The 17,072-nt window shown below is 35.9% G+C and overlaps 1 protein-coding gene across 4 annotated transcripts in view; it reads left to right on the forward strand.

The window, feature by feature from the left end:
- Positions 1-17,072, forward strand: part of RapGAP1 (Rap GTPase activating protein 1) — a 457,436-nt gene that overhangs the window by 186,479 nt on the left and 253,885 nt on the right. For 3 of the 4 annotated variants that reach the window (XM_090391964.1, XM_090391963.1, XM_090391965.1), the window contains exon 3: positions 7,179-7,265. In XM_090391964.1, the coding sequence (XP_090248090.1) occupies positions 7,179-7,265 (87 nt within the window). Of the gene's footprint in view, positions 1-7,178; positions 7,266-17,072 lie in introns of those variants that run through there. The other variant, XM_090391967.1, reaches the window with a different exon arrangement.

A 17,072-nucleotide genomic window follows, 5' to 3' on the forward strand; every position in this document is an offset into this window, starting at 1 on the left:
ATTTTCCCAAAATATTTTTGTATGTCTGACAATCACTTCCTACTCTGCTATTTAGATCCCCAACAAGGACCAACTTTTCCTTTTTCATTGTGTTAGTTGCTTTCTCTATAGCATCAAAAAATTCCTCTACTTCTATCTTAGTAGAACCTTCTGCAGGACTACAGGCACAAATAAGTCTCATTGTCGAGTTCCCCATTCTCATATTTGCCCACATCACTCTACTTGAGACTGCCTGCCATTCAGAAGATTAGCCTCGTATTTAGTGTTGATATTATGGCTACTCCTTCTTTTCCTTGATTGTTATTGCCTGAGTATAACATTTTATATTTATTGTTCAGAAAGATCTCACCAGTTTTTTGTCTTTTTTGTCTGTTTTAAACAAAAACAGGCTATAATAGCCGTAATTATAATAATTTGTCTTTTTTGTTTCAGTCACCCCTATTATGTCAATCTGGTACTTATCTAATTCCTCAGCTAGCTGCATTTCTTTGCCATTCAGGCTTCTTATGTTGATAGTACTGATCTTTTACTCTGGTGATGTTGAGTTTGGGTGTTCTTTCAAATTTGTTCCAGTAGCTGACTTTTCGCTGTTCGCCCTGGTTCCCTGCCGAAAACAACGGGGACTCTTGTTTAACCGGGTGACGCCCCAGCTGGCATGAAATTTTTTCATGTTGTACCATCATTTTGTATTTTGGTTTAAGCCAATAAGAATACAATTTGGTCAGCTAAATCCCAAATTGTCACCCCATCCTCATTCGTTCAGTATCCAGGTAGATACTCAACAGGGTGCCCAACGAGAAGGTGAGGATTGGACAGTAGGTCAGAAGTCCTGGTCGGTTCTCTGCATTCCTTTAAAGGTGAAAGTCTCCTCTCAGTTATATAGCTTTTTTGGAAGATTTAATAGGGCTGGATTGCTCTGTTAAATCATTCTGTAATATCCAAAGGGATGCAGAAGGGAGAATCTTGACAATAGACTGTAAATACTGTGGATGTGTAATAAGGTTTAGAAATTTATTATTAGAATTAAACGAATTATAAAATTCTTCCAGGAATTGGAGCCATATTCATATGGTGTCCACTGCATCATAGCAGCTGGAGACTGGAATTGTACAGAAAACCCCACTTTAGACAAAATAGGAGGACACCCCAGGAGTGGAAAAGTGGGATATGCACAGTTAAAAACATGTCTCGACAATGCTCAACTAGTATACATATGGAGGATTCGCAATCCTAATCTCCAGGCTTACACATATATGAATCAAAGTATTGGTACCCGTCTTGATCAAATTTATATCTCTTCTTTCCTTATAAATTGGATAATTTAAATATGACATGTTGATATCAAGATGTTTTATGTCATATTCCAGTTCTACTTAAGTTCCACTGCATGGAACAAGAAGAGATCAGTTCTGGACCATGGAGACTTCCACCAAATTTTCTGTTGATCTTTTCAACCAAATTCCAGATCCCTTTGTCCAAATAAGAATAATATTACCTGGAATTGGGATATGCGGTTACAATTCAAACAAGCATAAAACAGAATATGATGGAATGGGGAAAGGAACAGGCTTTCTTGAAAAGAAAAAAGTTCAAAGATAAAGAGAGAAGCTAGTTCGTAACAAATCAACGCAATGGTATAGAATGTAGCAACATCATTAGAAATATTAACATAGAGATAGAAGTGGAAAGGCAGAAACAAGTAGAAGAAAGAAATTTTAAGATAAGTATGCAGCAGCAGCACTTAGCAGATAGCCCTTCAGCTGCATTCTTCAATAGACAATTCACTAAATTCTGCAAAGAAAGGACTATCACTCAAATCTGCATTGATGGTGAAGACATGTCCACCACTCAAGACATCCTTGACTCCTTTTAAAAACACTACAAAAATCTGTTTGAAGACAATAGTACTGTTGGAAATTATAACTCTTGGAACATTAATGGCTTTCCTGTTCATATCCAAGATGGGCTTGACAGACCCATTACAACATCTGAAGTTATCACAGCCTATAAAGAATGCCATACAAGAAAATCCCCAGGATCTGGTGGTCTAGGGATAGAACTTTACTGCAAGGCCTGGGATTTTATTCTTCCCATTCTAGTTATACTATTTAATTATTTTCTCTCATCAGGACACATACCAAGTGAATTTGTAACAACCCATACTGTCCTCATTCCAATACCTAATAAAGATCACACCTTAACCAGCAGCTGAGACTTATTTCTCTATATAATACTGACTACAAGTTATTTTTCTGCATTATTAATAATGGGTTCAAAGTGGGAATGAGATACATAATTAAAAGCACACAGGTGAATGGAGTTCCAAGCCGAACAGTAGAATTTAATCTATTTCTACTGCATGATCTACTAGTTAATATGTAAAAAGCAGTCGATGGCAGTTACTATTAGTAGACTTGACTCAAGCATTTGATAATGTCTTGCATCCCTTTCTTTTCCATGTCCTCCAGTAAATTGGTGTAGGTAAAAAGCTGCTATCTGTTATCAAAGGAGCCTGTGCCAATTCAACTACCTGCCCCCTAGTTAATGGGTTCCTGTTAGTCCCAATCAAAATTTGAAAAGGAGTCAAGCAAGGTTGCCTTCTTAGTCCACTGCTCTTTGCATTGGTTCTTCAACCTTTCTTACAAGAAGTTGACAATACACATGCTGTGCAAGAAATAACAGTTCCTTCAACTGTGAAGGAAAATAAGTCATTAGCATAAGCCGATGATGTAGTAGCCACTTTGAAGGATAATGATTCTATATATATATTTTTTAGTATTTTGGAAAAAATTAGCAAGATCAGTAGATTAACTACTAATGCAGACAAGACAAAATTAAATGTTTTTGGAAAATGGGATCTTGGAGGCATCCTTACTAAACACTAAAAGAGAGGGAACCCCCTCATTATACTTGGAATTCCCTTTTCCCCTTACCCAATATTACCAGTTCAAGAACTTTGAAACCTTAGAAAACTGGAAAATAGGGCCACTTCCCTTTTATTCTAAAGCCATAGTACTCTAAACCATAATCTTTCCTACACAATCTTTCATTTGTTCGTAATAAATATTACAGACATCACAGAAGCTGAAGAAGAGCAATTATATAGTAATCCTGTGCAATTTTTTTGGTCCAGTCAATACCAAGAAGTTAAAAAGGAATTTCTTCAACTATCAAAAAACCATGGAGGATTTGGGCTTTGAGTCTTAAAATTCTGCTATTTAAGCAATACGGCTTCAAAAATCCATAAAATATTGCAGACCAATCACACATGTGCTGGGTTTTCATCTTCTCCTGTTTGGAGCAAATGATTGTAAAGGTTCAAAAGCTGAGATTGTTCTTGAATACTACAACACTCTATGCTTAACTGTAAGACTGCTATAACACTTTGGCATTGACATTCTTTCCATTAAAAAAAGTAAAATTTGATATAAAGAAATCTTTAATCTTTTTAGCTGCAAACTTCCACAGTTGGATACTGACAACAATACTTTGTATTATAACTAATTGAAGTTCCAAGGATACCCTAACAGGAGGGATCTTGCTTGGAGAATTGCATATGGTTGCCTTCCAGTCAGTACTATCAAATGGATCAAATGGAGGTACTTTAACATCGGAGATCCAATCTCCGACATCTGTTACCAATTGGAAACAGTAGAACATGCATTCTACAGCTGTCCTCTTGCCCTGCATATTTGGAACAGATTATATGATGTGTTGGGCATTTCATCACTTACAACAGAACAGGTTATTTTTTTGCAGTATCCATCACCTGTCAGCAATGGGAAGAGAATTTTGATTTTTATAATTAATGAATTAAAATACAGTTTATGGAAACTTAGAAAAAAAAACAGATTTGAAAACCAGCTATGACATCCAAATGCTTTATAATATAATATTGTATTATGGAAATTTTATTGTTCAGTCAGGTGATTTTTGTATTTAGAAAGAAGGCATTCTAGGAGATATTAAATTTTTGACTGGATGGTGTAGACCACCCACATTATGCAATATTCACCAGGGAGAGATAAAATTCTATCTGTTCTTGCTGTGAGAGGTTTTTTAAATAGTTCCATTCTCTTAATCCAGTGTAGTCTTATAGTCTGTTGTAGAGATGACTGGAGAGCAATCCCAGATAGAGAAGGCCAACTTAAGGCAGTTAACTCAAATAAGGTTAACCACCTGGGTATCAGTCATCTTTGCATTTTAGTTTCAATGGTCTTTTGGTTGTTCATCTATGTGAGATTAGCCAGCAAAGGGTGGTCGATTGGTAGTCTCCGCTACTAATGGCTCACGCAAAAAGTTAAGCAAGTCTGAGCGTGGATAGTAGTTGGAAGGGGACTAGTCATTCGATGCTACTGACACTCTGCTGAGGACTGGCCATTCTCACACGGTTAACTTCGGCTTGTAAACTGACGTATGTCAGACCTCTGTACCCTCGAGGGCACATGGGGATATGACAAAATCTATATGAGATTGGTGAAAAAGGAAAACTGATAGCTTTTGGCTATATGATAATATAAAAGAGATGAGGCCTTTTCTCTATCTCTCATACTCTACTCTATCTTTCTATCTGTCTTTTCTTTCTCCTAATACTATCTGGCTCTCTTGCACCCTATATTAACTACTCTAGGCCTATGATGAGCACCCCTTTACTTTTTCAACTCAAAGGTCAAATCCAGTCTGGATAGTGGCCCTTCCCATAATGCATAACATTATACATGTCTGTAAGGATATGTGCATTGTATTATGGGATACTAAGGCAATTCATGTGTGGTCATTAGTCTCTATGTACAAGTAGTGTGGTCGTGAAGTGACCTTCATGCATACTTTCTTTGCTTACACTTGCTAGTGATGAATAAATGTATCACTAAATAGAAAGATGAGCGCAAAAAGAGTAATCATAATGGGAGACTTTAACTATCCAAATATTGATTGTGTAGCAGAAGAATCTCATGAGAAAAATGAAAACGCATTTATTGAGCTGTTGCAGGACAACTTCCTCAAGCAGCATGTGACAGAAGGAACTCTAGGTCAGAGAGCGTTAGATTCGATTATAGTTTCAGAGGGCATTTCAGTTAAAGATGTAACTATTCTGCCTCCAGTTAGTGACTGTGATCACGTGGTACTCACTTGGGAAGTGACTAAGTTTATGAATTTTCCGTTCAGAAAAGATTACACACTGAATACAAAACTGGAAATTATGACCAACTGAGAAGTATACTAAGTTCTGTGGAATGGGATTAGTTGATGGATGGGAAGAATATCGACAGTGCATGGGAAGCATTTAAACAATACTTAAATGATGCGATATCAGAGTGTGTCCCGAGAGTTTGAAGAATAAATAGGATAGGAGTCAAATGGATGTGTAATCTTATTATGCAAGAGATTTGCAAGAAAAGGATGATGTGGAAGGAATACCATGTGTATAAGGATAATGTGCATTATGAAAATTATAAGCAGCAAGCTAGAATAGTCACAATTGTTGTACAGAATGCAAAGTCTGAGTATGAAAAGAAACTGGCTCTGCATTTAAACATAATCCACAAGAATTCTATTGATATGCTGAAACCAATGGGCTAATGTACTTTTTTTTACAGATGAGTTGCTTTAGTCTTTCCTCCGATTCTAGATGAGACTTGATATGGCATGTTGTACTGCTTGCTATCGCGAAAATGTTTTTGAAAGGGGTAGATATGGCAGTACTGAAGGAGCATGTTGTGGGGAGGCATTATGCTTAATGAATGCATCGAACTAAAAGTGTTTGGAAAAAAAGAAGACTATGACTGGTGAACAATATTGCAATGAAGTTCTACAATGTTATGTTCGATTGTTCTGTGGTGCTGTAGGTGAGGAATTCATTTTTATGGATGACATTACCACATCATACACGAGCAGTGGAGATACTTCTGGAGACAGAGGATAATAATCAAATCAAGTGGCTAGCATGCTTCCCAGATCTCAACCACATTGAACATGTTTGGGATGTTAGGGAGATGCATTGCTGCTTGAAATTCCCATCCAGAAAACAAACAACATCTTATCCTTCCTCTGAAGGAGGAGAAGTGGACCAGTTTGCTCAAGAACTCCTGAATCACTTGGTGTTAAGCATGATATGATGTAAGAGCTGCATCGCAGTTTGGAGGTGGACATATTCCATACTGAAATGTCTCTCCACATAGTTTTCTGTATGCACTGAACATTAATTTCTTAACTACATTCTTAGGAAATTTGTAACTTTTGTCAAGAACATATTAAATTTTAATTTGTATGAAATTTTAACAGATTTTTTGCATGATATAATTTATTAGTATGCTGGCAATAAATTTATGTCCACATTTGGCTGTAGTTATGAAATTTTTTCATATACAGGAAAAATGTAGTTCATCCTTAGCTTTTATAAAATCTGCAGGATTTAACCTGTAGATCTTAATAATCAAAGGACAAATCTCTGTTATCCTCATGATGTTTTTTTTTTTAATATCAATCCACACATGGGAGGTTGCTCTCCCCCATTCATGACACTAATGTATTATAGGTTTTGCAGACTGAACTACAGAAGCTCTAAATCTGTTGCATTAACACTAAAAAATCCCAGTTTTTTTCTAACTTCAACCTTGTCTTGAAAACATTTACAACATAAATAACACTTTACTGAGACATGGCATAGTCAATATAAAGTGATATTTATCCTTACTGATTACCAATTTTTGTCACAGAAAGAAACAGTTGTTGATAGTATACAGTTACATATGTTACTTTTACTTTGCATGCTGATTTCAAAAGGTATCTTTTTTATTTGATCATCATAATGATGAACAGAGTATAGTACATCCATTAGAATCCTTTTACGTTTTTCTCTCTCTCTCTCTACTAAAAAAACAAAAAATCTTTGGTAAGATGATCTTGAAGGATTTGAATGTTCTTCCTTATCTTTCTTCACCTTTTTTTTGTTTGGTCTGTGGTATACAGTATATAACGTACTATCAAATGCAATGTTGAGTATTTCTTTTGTGCTAATTTTATAAGTGGATATTATACTTGGTATCTGTCATTTCTTTACCATTATGCAGAAAGAATTCAAGTTAGTTCTTTAGTATAAATACGTAGATACAGAATCAATATAATACAGATTAAATTGATTAACTGGAGATTTAGCAATTTTTATTAATGTTTTGCAGGGAACACAGGATTTATTTGAATTACTGGAAAGGTTGCAGAACAGTAGACTAGATGATCAAAGATGTGCACTTCCACCATCATTTCAGGTACATTCTTTCAAGGTGCAATTTAATTCTTTAAGTGAGCAGTTAGTGTTTATCATGATAAGTGTAATAAATCAGAACAGGTTTTCGGTTGATTCATTTTAAGTGATATCTCCAAATTAAAGAGTTATATTAATATTAATGGTTTGTAAATGTTTATTATTGGAGTAGAAAAAACCATTAATACCCATACTTTTATTAATTGACTTATTACATTTTCTATAAATTTATGCATATTTAATATAATGACCTTTCATAAGTTAAAACATATCTTTTTAGATAGTACTTTTAGCCCCCCCCTCCCCCCCAACACACACCATCCTCTTACATAGTAAAAATTTGAAAATCAGCTATGGTTATGCTAATGTTATTAACCAAATTCTGATTTATGCTTTTAACTGAGCAGAGTGAGTAGTAATGACATTGAAAGAAAGTTTCTCCAAAAGTTGACTATTTGTTCACAGAATATTTTCCTGATTAAGTTTGTTGGAAAAATTCATCTTTGGAAGCTAATTTCAGGCCACCACCTAATTCAGTTTTGAATAATATATTAATCAGAAGGGATGATTTGTTGAAGTGTCATATTTCTTCGAGAATGCTGAAGGTATACAATCTCAGAGAATGAATGAGAGAAATGAGAAAATGTTGGCTTGTAAGAAGTACAGTATATTGAGATGACTTGCATGGAAATTGAGAAGTTAATAATGTCAGACAAAAAGCATTGAGCAGATGTAAAGTTTTGAGTGGTAGGCAGAAAGGTGAGCAGGAGAATATATATGACTACTAACAAAGGCATTTGAAAGTAAGTGAATACTATTAATTAGGTGCCAGATTTTAAAGCTGAGAAATGAGAGGAAACCCACAGCATGACATTAGATGATGTTCATTATATATAAAGAGAAGAGCACAAAATAATTGAGCGAAAAATGGCTTGGAGAAAGATAATGATTCAGGAGTGATACTATATGGGGATTCCATTATAGTCGGAGGAGTAGTATCCATGTGAGGAGATGGGAATGCAGTTTGTACTCCCATATCCTCATGACTGTGTAACACTAATGGATTTGGGATGAGTTATCTAGAGAATACTGTCATCAAAAGGGAGAATTAAAGGTGAATAACAAAAGATATCTTGCATACTTATTTCTCCAGGATACAGCTTGGAGCATTAGCATGAAATAGGAGTTATATTGGAAGAGATCAGTAAAATTTAGGCAGTGATAAAGAAATATTTAATATAAGAAATGTTTGAATATTTCATAGGCCAAAAGGCTACATAGGTTAGATGTAATGCAGACTGGAAGAAGGCTCTTTGGAAGCATTATAAAGTGGAAAGTAATAATCAATTACCTGAGGCATGTAAGGTGGCTTTTTAGGCATATAAAGAGCAGGCTAGGATGGCAACTAATTTGGTAAGGAAAGCTAATGCATAGTATGAGGAGCAGTTAGCTAATCAAGCCAAGAAAATTCCCCTATTTCTTTTTGATATGTGTTCAGTAGAAGAAAATGTTATAGAGGATGATATTAGATGGAAATAGTGGACAGGTAACTTCTATGGAAGATATATGGGAAGTCTTTAATGAACAGTTTATGAAGGTATTTCATCATTTTGTCATATCATGCAGAGCTTGAATGAAGAGCAGATAAAAGAGGGGAGGTATGTGAAGAATTAAGTAAATTCAATGTTAATAAGTGATAGAACTCAGTGATGTATTGCCATATGCTTTAAGGGCAAGTTGGCAGTTGATGACAGTGCCTTCACATACTTGTTTAACAAGGGCATCTTTATCTAGAACTTGGTTGATACTAGTGGAATTCTTTGAGGTTACTTATGTATTACAGTGGGTGTGGCAGTTGTATTGGATTAGGGGAAATGCATACAGTAGTGTATTTAAGTTGGACTGGTGTGGGTTAATTCTCTTGTTGCATTCATTTACTGTCTTTATTGCTCTCCAAATTTTGATAACCACTGTGGTCTCTTTGAAACTGGATTTTATGCAGTCTAAATGCCCATATAATGAGATTATATGGGTATTTAGTTGTGAAACAATTGTCAAACCTGATATCACAAGGAAATCAGGTTTCACAATTTAAGTTAGCTGCCATTCTTTTATTCTGAGGATAGCAAGGAGAAACACTAACACAAATTGTCCATCTAACTCAGAATACCGGATAATCCAGAATGGGCAACTAATGGGTAGGGACATGCAATATACAACCTTTCTTTCAAGTCAGCACTTTCTTGAGGTACAGCCTGTTTCCACAAAACTGGCTCTGTCGAAACCAGCTTTTCTGGTACAAAGGGATACCTCCTTATTTGGAAGAAATGCCAACTAGATACTAGGTGATAGATGTCCTTCATTGCCTGGTGCATTAGAGATCTGAAGTGGCAAACGCATGTTTGGTCTTCAGAGCAGGGATTCTGGTTTCTGCACTCCCTCTCTCTCTCTCTCTCTCTCTTCTCCGTGTAGTGTGAGTGATACCCATCAAGGCCATGACAAACATACTCAGAGACCCATAACCTCCTCCATTTTGAAGGGTACATCAATTAAAACAGTGTTTCATGTGCCCAAACTTGTCAATAGCAACTTAAGAGGCTTCCCAATCACCCAATAAATATTTGTACTGTCAAATACTGTTGGATGCAACTTCTGTTCACCTGCATTCTTGGTATTAACTTCTTGGATGCAACTTCTGTTCACCTGCATTCTTTGGGTAATAACCAGAAGTAATGGTATCACCGTTACTTCTGGTTATTACCCAAAGATAAAGCTGACCTCCTGGCAGCTTTATCTTTTGATGACCATATCATTTTGGTTGGCTTAACCACATCATTCTTTTCCTGTTACATCCTTCAGAAATGAACAAGGGAAATCACCTCCTGCCATGCTGGAATCCAAGCACTGTATGCCTTATAGTTTTATGACAAAAAAAAAAAACATCAGAAAACTACTAGATAACTTGGACACTAAAGTCTTCTGACCTTGATAGCATCTTTGCAATTGTTCTCAAACCTTGTGCTCCAAAGATAACACCTGCCGTGCATTGTCACAATTTATTATACATGGCTGGACTTATCCCAATATATGAAAGCAATCTCATATCCATCCTATTCCAAAAAAGGCCAATAGAAGTCTACTGTCAACCTACTGACCAATTGCCAATTTCTCTCCAAAATTATGAGGAAGTCATCAATAGTCAACTCCTCCATTATTTAATTAGCTACTACCAGTATGCGATTCTGCCATTTAAGAACCCCAGATTCTGCCATTTAAGATGAACTTTGGAAATGTAAAGGGCTGTACATTTCCAAAGCTTTTGACTGTGTGGCATCATTTGGTCTTCTGCCAACTTCTGTAATTTGGTAGCCAGCTTTCTCTCTGGTTGTACTCTGTGAGTTATGGTAGATGGTTCCTTCTCTTAGAGCTTCACTACCAAAGCTGGAGTGCTTCAAGGCACTGTTCTATCACCTACTCTTTCTCCTGTACATAAATGATCTACTCACAATAATCACTTATCCTACCCAGAGCTTTGCAGCTGATAGTACTCTCTCACTTATTCTACTGATTTGACAAACCATGCAGTACTCTGACATCCCAAGCTACAAAATCTACAACTAGTGCCCTAAACATTGATCTACATACTATCCTTCGATGGGGGTGAGGATAATCTTGTCGTGTTTAATACCACTAAAACTTGCAAAAGAGATTCTCAGCTTATCTCTTAACATTTGGTAATGTACAAATCACAGGCAAGATCAGATTTCTCTGCTTGGGCTAATCTTTACCTCCAGTCTCTCCTGGCATAAACATATCACATGAATATCCCCTCAGCATCCAAAAAACTAGGCATTCTCTTTTGTTCAAGATGCTATTTTATTCCCAACCAACTTTTAACTATACATAAATCCCAAATCTGCTCATGCTTAGGATACTGCTCACATATTTGGAATAATGCACCTAAAACTTTTTTAAAATCCTTGTCACTGACTAGAAGAGAGCAATTAGGCTCATAAATGATCCATCTCTTATGGATTCACTTCAACCCCATCTCACTGATGCAGTGTCTTAGCACTGTATCTTTCTACAAGTACTTCCTTGTTGCTGCTCCAGTGAATTGGCAACCATCATTTCTTTATTTTCTGTTACACCTGTTAATATAAGCACAGCAGCTGCCCAGCATCTCTTTACTGTGAAACTACAAACACTGAACCTGCTTCTATTCATCCTTTTTTATCCATCCACCTCTGTCCTCTGGAACAGCCTTCCTCTGAAGTATTCCCAAACAACTGCAATCTGCAACTCTTAAAATCAATAAACTTCTATCTCAGTCCTCATCTGCACCCCAGATAGAGTACTGATGTACTTATAGGTCTCTGAACCTATCGTGTATGGGAGTAATTTAAGATATTAATAATAAAAAAATTGAGTGAAACTTCTGTCCTTGTTTGCATTCTTTGCTCATCCAGATGATACTATCATAACATCATGGCAATGTAAGGCATGATTCTTCTCCAAACTCTTGTATAGATAACAAATGCAAATCATCTATCATTATACAAAGAGCAGCTCACTACATGTCTCCTTGTTTTTTTCTAGAAGGCATTAAAAGAATTCTTAATAGTGTGAGGGTCTTCCACTTCTGGTGGATACCTGCCATTTTGTGCCCAAAATTTACATTCTTTAATTAACACCCATCTTAGCTTATTTTTACTTCTGTATTCATTCTTCCCCCCCCCCCCCCCCCACCATCAAAAAAAAAAAAAGTCATCCATCAAGCTATTTCCTTTTATTCTCTCAAAAACAATGGAGTTATTTATTAATCAACTTCTTGATGATTAGCTTCCAGGAACACTACCTGGAAGCTAATCATCATACTTCCCACACATCCAGCATAGATTGCATTACTCTCACTCCACATAAGATTTCCTAGCCAACATTCCATCTTTGTACTACAAGTCATGAAAAGTTTTGGATACTTGTTTTGATCACTCTTGTCATTTCTAGGGTAGTCTATTGAGTCTTTCATAGAAGCCTAATTAACAAGCTTTCATCTCATAATCTGCCTTTGCAGTTTGGTCACAAATTTCTGCTCTGGCTATCATTATTCATTATGATGGATAGTTTCCTCTTAGATTTCCCTACCAGTGCTAGCATACTCTAGGACTTTATCCTGTGTTCTTCCTAGAAACCATTGACCATCACTTGCTAACCTTAAATCTTATCCATAGCTTTGCTGATGGAGAGGAATGTAATGACAGTACTCAATTACTTTCCTTCATTTGACAAACCTTTGGTGTTCAAATGTTCCAAAATCTTTCTTAACTGATATAAATGACCTCCATGCCATTTTTCCACCAGAAGGAGAGGGGAACAAGAACAATATAGTGAATTTCATTGCTTCCAAACCATAGCTGTATCTTATTTCTTATAAGAAGCATCTTTCTTCACCTTCCCTTTCCTTTCCTTTGATAATTAATACAAATCTTCTGTTAAGATCAGAATCATTAAAATTGGGCTGACTCAATACCTCCAGCCTTTACTAACTCATATCCATAATCCTTTCTTTTAGTATCCATAACCTTCTTAAAAACTTTGTCACATGATAATTAGAGACAGAATTAATATAATGTCTGAATAAATAAATTCTATGTACTTCCCCAACTTTGTTCATTGTTTTGAGTGTGAATCCAACGTCTTCCCTTTCTAAATACCTTAATAATCCACATTTCTACAGGCAGTATTCATTTTTCTGTTTATAGAAAAACTTTCTTTATTGTTAGATACATCCATTCATCCTTATGTCATCATAATATTCTTCTGATTCCCTTATATTGGAAGAATTAAATAAAATTAAAAACTAAAACAATAATCTTTACTATTAATGAATATAACCAAGCCACCATCCAGAAAATGATTGATAGATATCACACCTCAATCAGATATAAAAAGGAGTTTCCATACTCTGCTTTAAAGGAATGTTGAAATAAATAGTACTGGTTCTTCAAAAGTATAATTTATGCACCATCCTTAAGCCACTTGGAAACTGTTCTTTTTTACCATCCACTAAGAATAAATTATCACCTCTCTTTTAAGTACTTATCAAGTACCTAACTTTTATGCCAACTTTGTTATTTTGGACAGCAGACAGGCAGTTCTACTGAGATTAGAATCCTTTGGACACTAATAATGTGTTCTCCTGTTTACTCATCTGTGACAGGCACTAGAGAAAGCACAGCATAAGTTACTTTCTTTGTCACTCATGTTGTTAACTGATCTTTGTCATTTATTAATAAGAAGATTTTGGAATTGTTGGTTAAGATCATGGATGAATGAGCATGTGATAATCTGTTGGGGGACAGCATTGCATTGCTTTCTGGTGCATTGCATGCACCAGAAAGCATAGGGGGGGGGGGTCTTTTCTTAATAGCTCGCTCATTTTCTGCAATAAAGTCAAGAGAAATGGTACATTACAATATTGCTATACTTTATTATATTTTTATTATTATGTGATGCAAGGAGTTCTTGGACTCATTGTGGTACACAACAATATTTGAGAGAATACTACACAGAATTATTATGTAAATAGCAGAATGAGGTGAACATGAAGCTAGTGACATGGGTAAAAGTGTGGCTAATGGATATTGGAGAGTATATAATGGATAAAATTGTGGCTGATAGACGGATATTGGAAAGTACATGGAAGAGAATCAAGGAGAAGACAGGTGACCATTGGTGCCACAGGACTACGAGGGTGGTCTGAAAAGTTCTCGGCCTTGTCTATCAAGTAGTTTGTTTTATACAGCTGTCTGAAGCAAAAGTGTTGTCCGTATCCCATGAAATGAATAAAATTGAGTACTGTGCAGTTATAAAATTCTTTGTAAAAGAAGGTTTAACGCCAAAAGAAATTCACTCAAAGTTCATAAAAGTTTATGGGCATGCTTCTCCTTTGTTTTTGACAATTAAGAAATGGACTGCTGAGTTTAAACATTTTGAGGCATACCAGCCTCAAAGATGATCCACATGAAGGACGTCCAAAAAGTGTAACAACACCAGAAATCATTGATCAAGTGTATGATATGGTATTGGATGACCGGCGAGTCAAAGTGCATGAAATTACCGAGACTATAGGCATTTCAAAAGAACTTGTAGGATATATTTTGCATGAAGAATTGCAAATGAAAAGGCTTTGTGCAAGATGTGTGCCGCACTTGCTCACAGCAGATCAAAAACGCACTCACATGAAAATATCTGAACAGTGCTTGGAGCATTTTAACAAGAATGAAACTGATTTTGTGCATCATTTTATTATTATGGGTGAGACTTGGATTCACCATTACACACCAGAATCCAAACAGCAGTCAAAACAGTGGACAGAAGCCGGTTTTCCAGTACCAAAGAAGACAAAGTCTGTTCCATCAGGAGGAAAGGTCATGGCATCGGTGTTTTGTGATGCTAAAGGCATTTTGTTTATTAATTATCTTGAAAAGGGTAAAACAATAACCGGAAAATATTATTCCGATCTTTTAACCAGACTAGATGAAAAAATTCATGATGAAAGACCCAGTTTGCAGAAGAAAAAATCATCTTTCATCAGGACAATGCACCTGCCCACAAAGGTGTTTTGGCAATGGGAAAATTAACCGATTTGTACTATGAATTGTTTGAACATCCACCCTTTCCCTAGATTTGACTCCCTCTGACTTCTCTCTCTTCCCAGAACTAAAATTCTTCCTCACTAGTCAGCGTTTTTCTTTGAATCAAGAGGTGATTTCAGCTGTAGAGGGTTTTACAGATCTTACTGAGAACCAATACAGGGACGGGATAATGGTGCTGGAGCATCGCTGGAATAAATGTATTAGTCTTAAGGGAGATTATGTCGAAAAATAAAAATAATTTTGAAATTATAAATTCGTTTTTTCATTGCGAGACTGAGAGAACTTTTCAGACCATCCTCGTATATATATTTGGGCTGCTGCTCAGTTTTTACATTAATGATATTTGAGGGTGAATGTGTGTGTGTGTGTGTGTGTGTGTGTGTGTGTATATAGTTTCCTGATAAAAGCAATGTAGAGATCCTGCAGTCTGATTTAAATAGACTGGCAGAGTAGCCAAAGGATAACTGTTGCCAGATGAATTACTCTATTCATCCCTAAAATGCATTAGGGGAGGCCTTTCAGGGATGAATAGACTGCAAACTTTATTACATACATAAAACTGGACTGCAAAAAAAATTCATGAGGTTAGGGGGGGATGATCTCAATAGAGAGAGTTGAAGTTCAGAGGATATGTTGAGAAATTGAACAAATTAGCTCAAAGGATCACTTATCTGTTATGAAACACTGACAACTATGAGCAAGGAAACTTTTATCCCTCTTTTTAAAAAGTTTTGTTATGATCACATCTAGATTCACAGATTTTGTTGCCTGGGTTTCTTGGAATGAAGTGATGAAGAGGATTTAGGATTTAGTGAATGGTCTGTGAATTGCTCTCAGTAAGGATAGACATAAGGTTTGAGCATCACATAGTTTGGCTGATAAGCAGAAAACACGGGATATGATATATAAGCTTTAGGAGAGGGGTGTGTGTGATTGAGTATTTCATCAGTGAATGAGTTTAAGGAGAGGTGATATTCTATGAATAATGGTTAGTGTGAGCCTCCCAGAGTTTGACTTCATGGAGATGCTTGTCTAATAATAATAAATTATTAGTTTTCACAAAAGTTCACAAAAAAGTTCTTTCACGGAACTTGATTGTTTTTAAACTAATTGAAAGAATGAATGTGCATATAATAAGATCCCATTTCCTTAACCTTTTAGAGATTGACAACTACAAAGACTTCCTGGTCTTTGTTGTTCATTCTTCAGAAGATGAAACCATTGTACATTGCTAACTAACATCAAAATAGCCAGTATCAAGAGTTTACCAAAGCTGTTGCAGAATGATACGGAGGATCCTGATATGCAGAAATAGAGAGGTTATGATGCCATTGTGTAAAGCCTTGATCAGGCCTCATATGGATTATTGTGCACAGATTTGGTCGCCTGGTTTTCATGATGACGAGGATATGTTGGAAAGGATCCAGAGAAGATTTACAAAGGTGGTCAGTGGTCTTTGGAATGGTATAGTTCGAGGACAGATTGAGAGAAATGTAAGTTGCAGAGCCTTGTGAATAGGAGGAAGGGGAGGGATATGATTGAGACATATAAGCTAGTCAGGGGGTTATCAGGTTTACATGGCAGAGATTTTTCATAGAATGGTTGAGGGTGTAGAACAAGAGGCCAACACTGGAAACTGTCTAAGGAGAATGTGGGCAGGAGAGTGAAGAGCAGGTTCTTTGCATGGAGAGTGGTCGGTGAGTGAAATGCATTGTCTGAATGTGCTGTGAATGTAGACACATTGAATCAGTGATTAAATGATGATTAAATGATTACATTTAATCATTGTAAATTGTAAACATCGTTGTTTCAAGGATACTTGCGACATAAGACTGAATGATATAATCACGTCATCACAAGAAAGATATATTTATTTAACCAAATATTTCGGTCTGGAAATAACAGACCATCGTCAGTGGTATTACAAGAACAGTTTAAAAAATACAAGCTAGAATACTAACAATAGATCATTAAAATTAGAACACGCCACGTGATGTTATATCACTAAGTATGAAACGGAATATTTTGAAGTAGAAACATGATTGAATTTGCTATTTAAAAAAAAAAAAAAATTAATTAATGAGTAATCTTGATTAGACTTTCCCAGATTTTTGATATAGATATACAGTCATGATTGTATATCTATATCAAAA

This window comes from Typopeltis vanoorti, chromosome 4 (genome assembly GCF_054136105.1).
Source record: "Typopeltis vanoorti isolate ZY-2024b chromosome 4, IOZ_Tvanoo_1.0, whole genome shotgun sequence".
Classification (NCBI taxonomy): Eukaryota; Metazoa; Arthropoda; class Arachnida; order Uropygi; family Thelyphonidae; genus Typopeltis; species Typopeltis vanoorti.